At 42.0% G+C, this 12,338-nt stretch overlaps 1 protein-coding gene across 5 annotated transcripts in view; it reads left to right on the forward strand.

Annotated features, from left to right (window-relative positions):
• The window catches only part of CEP128 (centrosomal protein 128), a 186,678-nt gene that overhangs the window by 4,189 nt on the left and 170,151 nt on the right, over nucleotides 1-12,338 (forward strand). For all 5 annotated transcript variants that reach the window (XM_053377864.1, XM_053377872.1, XM_053377836.1 and 2 more), the window contains exons 2-7: nucleotides 1,205-1,351; nucleotides 2,367-2,453; nucleotides 4,274-4,397; nucleotides 4,890-5,008; nucleotides 5,222-5,313; nucleotides 6,483-6,555. In XM_053377864.1, coding sequence (XP_053233839.1) covers nucleotides 1,211-1,351; nucleotides 2,367-2,453; nucleotides 4,274-4,397; nucleotides 4,890-5,008; nucleotides 5,222-5,313; nucleotides 6,483-6,555 — 636 coding nt within the window. In that variant the 5' untranslated portion in view covers nucleotides 1,205-1,210. The remainder of the gene's footprint in view (nucleotides 1-1,204; nucleotides 1,352-2,366; nucleotides 2,454-4,273; nucleotides 4,398-4,889; nucleotides 5,009-5,221; nucleotides 5,314-6,482; nucleotides 6,556-12,338) is intronic.

The following is a 12,338-nucleotide window of genomic DNA, read 5'->3' on the forward strand; positions in this document are numbered from 1 at the left end:
AATAGCAGTTTATAGAAGCTTGAATATATGGCACAGCTGCAAGGTTGGTTGTGCCAGTGAGAAAATACTTGGGACTGGCTTTGCGTCTGGCTGCACCATAATAATGTCACAGCACATGATCTTAAGCATGTTGCGCAGACTGGTTTCATATCAGGGCAATGGTTTTAAGTTCAGCATTCATGCCAGGGCAGTTGTTTTAAGTTCTGAATTTGGCAAAGGTAAAATCAAATAAGAAGAAGCAGAAAACTGTCCCGGAGGAAAGTCTGGAAGCCGTAAGTGAGAGCTTTCCTCCTTTGCCATAAAAAATACACAATGGATAGAGATGAATCCTACATGCTACCAGAGATTTTCAGGAAGAGAGCAAAGCAATCTGATCGAGTTCATATCATGACAGATCAGGAGCAGAAATTAGGATAGTACCAGAGTTCCCAACACAAATGTGTAAGGATTGATTGTTCTCTTGCTATCACCCATATGGTTACATCATTTTTATAGAGATCTACACACCTGCAGGGTGAGATAAGGAGGTGAAGGTGCTTCTTCAGATGCTCCTACCTTCAGGGCTTTGGAGAATGGTAACTGGGAAGAGATTCTTCTTCCCAGAAAGCGTTAGGGAGGTGCCAGGGTGAAACATTTTTATCCAAAAGGGTTTTCGTGAATACTGTACGGGGTAGAAGAGGTCGACTGCTTCTTTACTGTTCTGCTTATATCAGCCTCCATCTTTTTTCTGTTTTAGGAATAAGTATTCACTTTTTACAGATGCTTATTGGTTGGGTGGATTTCATTGTCTTATGCTGTCAGTTGCTTTGAAAATTGTGAAAGTAGAAAAGTGGCATGTAAACTTAAAACACAGGAACAAAAATATTGTAGGGGCCTCAGCGTGTGTGTATTATGTTTGATAGAAGGTCATACCTTGCTCCTTCTCAACTCTTGTCTTGGGTTAAAGTTTACTGTTTACTTTGTTCCATAGAATTTATTGGGAGCCAGTGGAAGTCAAGCCATCCCCAATCTGCTTATCCTCATCTAGGCTTTTGTTTTTTTTGGTATAATGCCAGAGTATGATATTGTGGAACATTTCATATGCCTGTTATTTGTTTAGTCCTCCATACTCTACAAATGGTTCTACTGTTTTATTTCTTACTTGGTTCTGAAAAGTAGCTAATAAGTAATTGAAATAAATTCCTTTGTTGCTTTGTTTCTGAAGATACCAATGGCCGATTCATCCAGCGAATCTGACAGCTTCCATCGTAGAATTGGGAGGCGTGGTCCTATAAGGGCAACCAGAGTCCGAAATCACGGTGGTGCTGAAGATGTTACAGAGAAGATCCATACTTTAGCAAGCACATTACAGGTTGCTAACAGCACTACATTTTTCAAAGCATGTTTTTATGTTTCTTGCGCAAAGAAAAGAAAGGGCTTCAGGTCCATCCACTGTGTCACATGTCTTGCGGTGCTGTATCTGTGAGAAATATTGCTAGACACTTTAAAAAGTTTGGAGCATGTTTTGGAATAAATCAGAGAAATTACTGCAGTTATTTCTGCTGGCTGTTTAAATGCCGTGTTGCATTGGCACAAAATCATCTGGGCTATAGTCCAGAAGCACAGTTACCTGCTAATAAGTTCCATTGACATCAGAAAAATATCTGAGAAAAAATATATATGCATAGAATCAGCGAGTAAGGCTATTGATACTATAGCATATTTCTGCACCAGTCCTTAGCTGACCTTCTCTTTATATTAATAATTTTGAGATGAAGTGGTGCTGTTCCTAATATTCTACACATAGTGCCTTGTGAGCACTGTGACTTTCTCCCCCACTTTTTTAAAAATATGGGTGATAGTCAACGAAATCTTGTGCTAGTGTGACAGGCCTTCCCCGCTCCCGCTGCATGTTCCCTGCACCACCCCTAAGTCTGCTGTGGTGGGAACCCTAGAACAGATTTATGGGGCATGTGGAGGGAAGAAGAGGGAGAAGACTCTGCTATGCTAGGTAGCAAGGAGAAATCCTTGTGCTGATGGAATGTTCACTTTTGTTCAGCTTTGAATACACACACACACCATATGTATATATGGTATCATAATGCGAACTTGTCCTTAGCCATGATTGTTGGATCAGAAACCTGCTTCAGGAATTGCATGTGCTCTTTCATCTGGAGTGCACATTATCCACATCCATCCTCAATAAGAGCTGTCTTCACGCTGTCGCCTGTGTGCATGTTTGGATATGAAGCCTCTGTTCAGCATTTTCAAACACTGAGGTGCCTGATTTGGCATTAAGCAGAGTAGGAGAAGGTTTACAGGGTGTTTGTGTTTGTGGTTGAGGTTTTTCTTTTAATGATGTTTTCTTTTCCCATGTTTATCTTAAGGATACCAATCGGAACCTGAAACATGTGGACCAGATGCTGGGCCAGTATCGAGAATACAACAATGAACAGGCAGAAGCAATTGCAAATGTGAGCTGCTGTTGGTAAAATCTAAACTCACCAGCTTATGCCCCTAAACATTTTGCTGGATGTATTTTCCTATTCGCTCCCCAGTATCTTGTGATGGTGGACTGGAACTGTAGCCAACTTTGCTCTGCTTCACTCTTAGGTGTGGGTGGTGGAGAAAGGCTGTGGTCTGCCAGACCGCGTGGCAGACTTGTTTTCTTTTTGCCTTCTTCCGTTCCAAGCCGAGAAATGCTGTTCTTTACAATGTTTCTGACAGCACACAACCTTTTCTTTCCACCTGAACCCTGCTATGCTGCAACTAGAGCATTTCTTTCATCCCCACCTTGTGTTCAGCAAGGTTCCATCAGACTGCACAGAAAGTGTGGGAAACCTCAGGCCTTGTGAGTTTCTCCAGCTAGTCAGTGAGAGAGCCAGTGTGGTGTAGTGGTTAAGAGCGGTAGTCTCATAATCTGGTGAACCGGGTTCATGTCTCCGCTCCTCCACATGCAGCTGCTGGGTGACCTTGGGCTAGTCACACTTTTTTGAAGTCTCTCAGCCCCACTCACCTCACAGAGTGTTTGTTGTGTGGGAGGAAGAGAAAGGAGATTGTTAGCCGCTTTGAGACTCCTTCCGGTAGTGATAAAGTGGGATATCAAATCCAAACTCTTCTTATTCTTCTAGTCCTTGGAGCTCTCCTCAGGCCGAACTGCTCACTTCCCCTGCTTCAGACCTCCAGGTGTTTTTGCCTGGCTGGAATGTATTGTTGAACTCCGAGAATGCCTCTTGCTTGTCTGCTTGGAGGAGAAAAAGGAGTGCCTGAGTGTGTGTAGAAACCAACCTTCTTTTCCCAGGGAAATTTTGAATATGTTGCTCTGCCTGCTTTTTCCTCTGGACCTGCCTACTGCTGGCATGTGGCCCTCAGAAGTTTGCTAAGAAGGGAATGTGGCCCTTGGGAGGAAACAGCTTCCCTATCCCTGCCATACAGGGATCCTTCCTGCCCTAATGTAGTTAATTAACAATTCAATTTTTTTACCTGTCCTTCACTGTAAGGTCCCAGGGCAGGTTGCAACAATTTAAAATATATCATTAAAGTATTTTTGCCTTGTTTGCTTGTACAATGGTACCTCGGGTTAAGTACTTAATTCGTTCCAGAGGTCCGTTCTTAACCTGAAACTGTTCTTAACCTGAAGCACCACTTTAGCTAATGGCGCCTCCTGCTGCCGCTGTGCCTCTGCTTCACGATTTCTGTTCTTATCCTAAAGCAAAGTTCTTAACCTGAAGCACTATTTCTGGGTTAGCAGAGTCTGTAACCTGAAGCGTATGTAACCCGAGGTACCACTGTATTTTGTTTCTTAGAAAGAAACTCATCTCAAAAAAATGGCCTTGGTACACCAAATCACAAACCTACCTTTGTGTCTAGAACATTCTCTCCTAGCTACTGTAGATCTAATAAACATAACAACTCAACATCTTGTTGCAACCGAGTTAAAAACTAACAGTGCTGCTAATGTGAGCTCATGAAAGCAGATGAAAAGTATATGAATTACATGTCTCATTCAGCATTTGGAGCAAATTCAAATGTTCATGGGGCATATCCTTCTCTGTACAGGGGACAACTCTTCCAGATAGGACTTGAACATTTCAGAAACACCTCTCCCATGGTGATACTCTGTTATGCTAAGAATGTGTTATGCCAATGTGTGTTTGTTGTCATGTGTGGCCACAACTGCATGCTTTTCCCCCCAACCCCACAGGTGTCAGATAGCTATTCAGCTAGTTATTGTATCGGTTCGCATACAAAGTCTCTTGCTGTCCCCACCTAATAAGTCGTCATTTTAATGCAGCTTAAAGAAACACTGGAGCAGTCCATAGGTCAACTAAGGAGCCAACGGTTATTGAGAAATTCTGGAGTAAGAAGTGCATCTCTTTCAAGCTTATATCCAAGTGACCTGGATGGTGGTGCCCCAGGTATGTTTCATTTAGCTCTGGTGTATCCAAACACTTGATTTTTAAAAATGCTGTTCAGTAACTTAATAAGCTAGTAGGCTGAACTGTCTGATCCTGAAGCAGAGGCCCCAGTACTTTGGCCACCTCATGAGAAGAGAAGACTCCCTGGAAAAGACCCTGTTGTTGGGAAAGATTGAGGGCACAAGGAGAAGGGGACGACAGTAGACGAGATGGTTGGACAGTGTTCTCGAAGCTACCAACATTGACAAAGCTGCGGGAGGCAGTGGAAGACAGGAGTGCCTGGTGTGCTCCATGGGGTCACAAAGAGTTGGACATGACTAAACGACTAAACAAGAACAGGCTGAAAGGTGTCATGTATGCATGAGTGTGGGGAGGTGGACTGCTTGAGTTCACTTAAAATATAGTTATGTGAATCTTCTATCACAATGTAAACTGTTTATGCATATTTCTTAAGAAGGTTATGCTAATTTGCCTTTCTTTTATCTTGTGAAGAAGGTCGTCATTTCCAGCCTACCTCTCCCCTCAGAGATTATAGCGACACCCTGGGTACGCGGCGGCGGCGGTCTAGGTCTGCTGTCCGATTTGTTGACCGTGGAGATAATCCAGATCAGGTAGGTAGTCATCCTTAACAGAAGGTAATAAGCACCAAGCACATTTGTGCAGTCCCAGTAAACCATAGTTTGGCTTACCATGACGTGTGAACCAGACCGCTGTAAAAGTAGTTTGCACATATGTCTCATGTCTATGTGTGTGTGTGCAATGGTTTTGAGGCATAGAAACCTATCTAAATCCATGGTTTTAAACTCTGTTCTTTCCTACTGCAGCTGCACTCTTTACACCAGTCACTCAGAGATCTTAGCAGTGAACAAGTTCGTTTGGGAGACGACCTCAACAGAGAGCTTTCAAGAAGAAATCGGTATGGACAGAGTGTGACTTTGCTTGACAAAATAATGTAGAAAATAGACTTTCCACTCAGAGCACTGGCTCTCCTCCAGACTACAGATTCCTAGTAGATTTTCACTGCTTGGTGAATTCACTGAGTGGTGCTTGTTGGGTAATAACTAGTTGATTTGAGAATCCAGTTCTAGGACTCCTTTGCATGAAACATTTTTATCATGTAGGAAAAAGTGTGAACACTTATCATGTAGGAATTGCAGTTTAAGAACTCACTTTGCCATGATTACAAGGGGTTGTCAGCTTCGGCATGCAAAGAATGACAGGTACCCTATGCAGACATTGTCCTTGTGGGGAGAGCATATACAGAGTGGGGTTGTGCCCACCTTATTACCTGAAATTCACTTTTGAATAGGGGCTTACTTTCTAATTTGGGGAAATAAAAAAAAAATAGGGCATTACTTCACTCTGTGTTGCCAGCTGTGAGTTTCTCCTTTCTCTTTACACAAAAAGTGGTAATCTAAAAAAACTCAGCAGGCAACAAAATAGAACAGAACTCTGTTTGTTTAGGGGGGTGCATATGCTATAGTGACAGGTGTTATGCAGATGTTACGTTTTATAGGCACAGTGTGGGGAGTGGGATTTGCCAACATGCCTCATGTTCCCATGTTGCATGTCACATTCAAACTGGGCTTAGTCTAGATGGCAGGAAACCTCGGAACTGCAGATCAGATTTTTCAGATCAGAATTATGCACACTTGGCTCTATGTTCATCGGCTTCTATTCAAGCAAGATGTCTGACAGGAGAACATCAGACTTGTTGGCTCACCTGTGTGCCCCGCCCTGCTCCCCCCTAGCAAATAGACTCTCCCTATTAAGGGTAATGGTGTCTGCATAACATTAATAAATTTAGTTCTGCAATGTTTTGTTGACTTAAAAAAAAGGCAACTGTCTTTTGTTTGCTGGAAAATAAGTTCATGGCTAGTAGTACTGAATAAAGCCATGCCCCGTTTCTTTGTTTATAACTTAGTTGTGTTGCCCTACTGGAAATTGGCTATGCGAGAGTTTCTTCTAGCCAGAAGGGCTGTGTCCTGAAGTAATGACACTTTAACAGTAATGTTAATAGAATCATTCGCACGATATATTTAGAAATGGTTTTTGTTTTGTTTTCATGCTTCCTTTTGCACGAAGAACTGATGCAGAAACAAAAAGGATGTTGGAAGACTTGTCTGACAAATTGAACGAATCCCAAAGACAGGATACGGTGAGTGCCTTGAAAAATTGGCATTTTGTTGTGGGGTGGGATGGAGGTGGCTTCTTGTAGGGCTGCTTTGCAATACTCTGTGCAGTTTGTAAACCGTATTGCAAATGATGGCATGTTAAAGCACCCCTAGAGCCAGGCAAAGTCTGAGCTTGTTAACTTGCTTGCCCTCTTCTCTTCTGTATATAATATTAAGACTGTCAAGTTTGGATTGTCTAAACTGGGTCAGTCAAAACATTAATCTCCTGCGCAACTGGTGCTTGGCTCATGGACTGTTGAAGAAAGTGGATAATAGTAGCAGCCCTTCACATTGGGATAACCCTTTCCAGGGATACAGTGGTACCTCAGGTTACATACGCTTCAGGTTACATACGCTTCAGGTTACGGACTCCGCTAACCCAAAAATAGTGCTTCAGGTTAAGAACTTCGCTTCAGGATGAGAACAGAAATTGTGCAGCGGCGGCGCAGCGGCAGCCGGAGGCCCCATTAGCTAAAGTGGTGCTTCAGGTTAAGAACAGTTTCAGGTTAAGTACGCACTTCCGGCACGAATTAAGTACTTAACCTGAGGTACCACTGTATTAGTATATTTGGGAGGACCGTAGCTCACTAGCAGGGCATCTGCAGAAGGTTCCGGGTTCAGTCCCTGGCACCCACAGGGAATGTCCCCTGTCTGAAACTCCTGAGAGCTGCTGCCAGGCCGTGTAGATAACATTGAGCTAGGTGTACATAATGGTTTGACTCCATGTAAAGCAGCTTCCTATGTTTTGAATGATGGACTCCTCCTCTCCTGTTTATTTTGTTGCTTTCTTTCTTGATGTGATGCCCTCTTGCTCAGAGGCCCATGTTTTCAGCAATAGTACTGGCGCTATTAGCACGAGAGTGGGAGCGCTTTCTAATGTCCCTGACGGCCTTAAGTCTTTCAGCTTCTCCTGGTCAGCCGCTCAAATTCAACAGAATGGACTTTCCCCCCTGAGGGACAAATGACATGTTTTACTGTAGCAGTATTAAACAATGCCCCGATGGATGCTCCTTGCTTGCAAAGGGCTCACAGGAGGAGAGACAGCGGATGAGCGGGGATTAAATCCTGCTGCCTTGGCTGCGCGATCCTGTTCCCTCCTGAGAGGAGAGCATGCAGCCAATGGAGGCTTAAACCCCAGCCTCCTACCCAACAATAAGTCTTGGATATATTTATTTGTGGTGACCCACTATACAACTCTCCTGCTGGTTATAAGCAATCTTACGCAGTGCTCAGATGTACCTCAGTAAAGAATGGTTTGACATGGGCAGCAATATGTAACATGCAACATTGCGACAACCAAACTAACAAGGACGGCTGTGGATTTGTCCTTGAAGAAGATAGCGATGACAACTTTTATCCTTAGTTAAAATATTTGGGAAAACATACTTCAGCTTTCCCTATTCTTGAGGATTTGTGGAGGACGTTTTGACAACAACATACCAACTTAATAAAAAGTGTTGTCATGGAATCAAAGCACTCTTTCATTTTCATCCCCTTGGCTTTTTATTGCACATAGAATCCGTTGCATCTGTCAAATTGTTTTACTCAGTTTGTTGCTCACACTTGAGTATTACATGTTTTTGCCTGTTTATCTTTAAATGCTGAAGGTGTTTTTTTTCCCAGAGGAAATGACTTATTACTGACAACAATCATGTCTAGAAATTTTACCACAGTCATAGGCTGTAAACAAAGACAGTGCCTAATTTAATCCTTCAAGGTGATACCTCTACCCTTTTGTAAAGATCTGGAAGGATATATGTTGACAGATTAAGTGGGGTGAGGTAAGAGAGTATTTTATACAGTGGTATCTCAGTTTACGAACTTAATCCGTTCCTGAAGTCCATTCTTAAACCAAATCTGTTCTTAAACCGAGGTGCGCATTCCCTAATGATGCCTCCCACCGCTGGTGCCCTTTCACCGTCTGGCTTCCGTTCGTAGACCGAAGTAAAGTTTGCAAACCGGAACACTACTTCTGGTTTTGCGGAGTTCGTAAACCGAATAGTTCGTAAACGGGACTTTTTGTAAACCGAGGTACCGCTGTATATGGAATGTTACCTCAATTGCTGCTCAGTGTCAGATAGGGGGCTATATGATGAAAAATTTAGTGTGTTAAACAGAAGACAGGCTATATTTTGGCTTCTCTGGACTATTGTCCAAAAATAAAATCTCAAAATTAATTTTTTCCAGCTCATGTGACCTACTCCTGACATCAGATGGACCGAAAGGCTATAAAAACAACCCATAACTACAACCCTAATTCATTTATTTAACCCAAATAGTAGTGGCCACCCATTCTGGCCCATAGAACATTTCCGCTGTGATATCAGTATGCGCTTTTTAAAATTATGTGGATCTATGGAATAAAGATAATCAAAATGCAATCTAAAAAAAAGAAGACATTTAAAAGCTTGCTTTTCATTGTTCAGAAGCCCTAAAATCAAAACAAATCTCAGTCGGAAAGGCTGAGTTTTTGAGAGTTGCATTGAAAGACAAGCCTCAGGGTTAAACTCAACCCCCCGCATTGCAGCACAATCTGCAAATGAGAAAACATCATGGAGTGACATGTCTTCAGATTATTACTTGTGTAATGGGGGAACCGCTGTGTGTAAAATTAAATACTGACATCAAAACCTCACAACGTTATCATTCCCTGTTGGCTTTGCAAATAATAATAAAAGAGTTACATAAGTCAAAGGGAGCTGTGAAAATGTGTGTTTGCGTGTGATACAGGTGAGGCAGTAGTTGTTGGTTTGTTTGTTTTTAACAAAAAAAGTCTTTAACTGAGCAGGCCTCAGCCTTATGGATGTCTGCTATTGGAGGTAGTAGGCCTCTGAATGCTGCTTGGTGGGGATCAGAAGTGGGTGAGTGCTGTGCTCATGTCTATCTTATGAGTTTCCTACTGAGGCATCTGGCTGGCCCTCTTACTGGTAGAGCACGTCCTTTGCATACAAAATTTCCTAAGCTTCAGTCCCTGGCATCTTCAGTTAGTGATGGGAGAGGCCTCTGTAGATAAGAGACAGAGATGGATGGACCAAATGGTCTCATTCTGTGTCAGGCAACTTCTGTGTCCCTAAATGTATCTTTTAAAAATAAACGTCTCTGCCCCCAAACCCAGCCTCTTGCCTTCCACAGATTTTTTTTTTTTTTTTTAAATATCATTTGCAATAATTTCTAGCAGAAGGCTTATTCCATTTCCGAAGAAGATATTCAGGAAGTTTCGGAAAGTGCTGAGATGAGGGACACTTGTGCCAACTAGAAGTCTTCATTATTTCTACAAATTTACAGTACAATGCAGTATGATGTTAGCATGCAGGCAAGTACTGTCAACATAGTAATTAAAACTGATCTGGAGCTGCCAAGGCAAAAAGAACAAAGAACAATTTTGTGGCACACAGCTCTGTTTGTTTGTTTGTACTTGTTACGTTACAGTGATTAATTATTCTTGATGAAGTTGGCCGATTTTGTCTACGCATGCCAGAGGATCCATGCAGAGCGGGGGAATCATTGGCAAGCTTGTGCAGGGCGGGGGCAGGGGGCAGCCCTCAGGCTTTGCAGAAGTGCATAAAAACCTTTATTTTTGTGGAAAGAAACTAAGCAGAGGGAGGACTGAAAAGAGCCCAATGAGAATGAAACATGCTTAGCGACTACAGGATGCTGAGTGTTTGTTGGGAAGCTGGGGTGGGGAGAGCAAAAAACAGTGGAGGGGAGAATGGACTGTCCAGAAAGAGGGCCTAGGTGGCTGAAACCCCAAACACGGTCAGTCTACATGCCAACATTTTCTTGCAGGTCCCATTTCATAGAATCATAGAAATGTAGAGTTGGAAGGGATCCCAAGGGTCATCTAGTCCAACCCCCTGCAATGTAGGAATCTCAACTAACAAAACAACAACAAATAAACCTATGGTCATGTAACGCATCATCAATAAACACACGAGACATAACCGGCTGTGTTCTTAAATAAATAAGGTATATTAGTCATTGTATCAAATTGTAAATTTCAACAGAAGTAACTCATAAAGTTCAACAAACGAACAAAGCAGAAGACCCAGTGGATCAGATAATTCTCAAGTCAGTTCTAGTCAAATCCTTTCACAGTACAGTGGTCCCTCGGGTTACATTCGCTTCAAGTTACACACTCCGCTAACCCAGAAATAGTGCTTCAGGTTAAGAACTTTGCTTCAGGATGAGAACAGAAATTATGTGGCGGCGGCGCAGCGGCAGTGGGAGGCCCCATTAGCTAAAGTGCTGCTTCAGGTTAAGAACAGTTTCAATATGGTCAAACTTGAAGCTTTCCTTGTTAGGTCGAATTGCAGTTATAAAAATGAATGTATTGCCAAGAATGTTGTTTTTGTTTCAAGCATTACAAATAATGGATAAAATGGACTGTTTCAAGAAGTGGCAGAAAGATATATCTAAATTTGTCTGGCAGGGCAAGAAGCCCAGAATAAAATTTAAGATATTAACGGATTCAAAGGAAAGAGGGGGGTTTGCCCTGCCAGACTTTAAATTGTACTATGAAGCGGCAGCTTTCTGCTGGCTAAAAGAATGGCTGCTTCTTGAAAACACAGACATTTTGGACTTGGAAGGATTTAACAATATTTTTGGGTGGCATGCATATTTGTGGTATGACAAGGTTAAAGCGCATAAAAGTTTCAAAAATCATATTGTCAGAAAAGCACTGCTGAATGTCTGGGTCAGATATAAGGACTTGCTGGAAAATAAGACTCCAAGATGGTTATCACCAATGGAAGCTAAGGCAGTTAAAAAGCTAAATATGGAGTCGAAATGGCCAAGATATTGGGAAATCTTGGAAAAGGAAGGGGACAAACTGAGATTGCAGAGTTTTGAAAAATTAAAAGGGAAGGTGAGAGATTGGTTACATTACCACCAAATAAATGAAGTGTTTAAATTAGACAGAAAAATAGGCTTCCAGGTGGAAAAGTCAAAATTAGAGACTGAACTGTTAGAATCCAGTACTAAGAATTTGTCAAAAATGTATAATCTGCTGCTGAAATGGAACACACAAGATGAAACGGTTAAATCAACTATGATCACATGGGCTCAGGACATTGGTCATAACATCATGTTTGCTGACTGGGAAAAGTTGTGGACCACCGGGTTGAAGTTTACGGCGTGTAACGCCTTAAGAGAAAATATAATGAAAATGATTTATAGGTGGTACATAACCCCAGTCAAGCTTGCAAAGATCTACCATTTGCCTGATAATAAATGTTGGAAATGTAAGGAAAAGGAAGGCACATTCTTTCACCTCTGGTGGACATGCCCGAAGATTAAGGCATTCTGGGAAATGATTTATAATGAACTGAAAAAGGTATTTAAATATACTTTCCCCAAGAAACCAGAGGCCTTTCTCTTGGGTATTGTCGGCCAGGGGGTGCTAAAGACAGACACAACCTTCTTTATGTATGCTACAACAGCAGCCAGAATACTCATTGCAAAGTACTGGAAGACACAGGATCTACCCACACTGGAAGAATGGCAGATGAAGGTGATGGACTATATGAGCTTGGCAGAGATGACGAGCAGAATCCGAGACCAGGGAAGAGAAGCGGCGGAAGAAGAATGGAAAAAGTTCAAGGACTATTTAAAGAAATATCATAAAATTGGAGACAGTTAGAATGATGTTGGATTAAAATAAATGGTTACTATCAGTAATGGTTATGACAAAGAGAATAAGGGTGATTAGCATAAATTTATAATAAAATAAGGCAAGATTTCGCTGAATAACTGTAAGAATTTGGAATAC

This window comes from Podarcis raffonei, chromosome 1 (assembly GCF_027172205.1).
Source record: "Podarcis raffonei isolate rPodRaf1 chromosome 1, rPodRaf1.pri, whole genome shotgun sequence".
NCBI classification, from domain to species: Eukaryota; Metazoa; Chordata; class Lepidosauria; order Squamata; family Lacertidae; genus Podarcis; species Podarcis raffonei.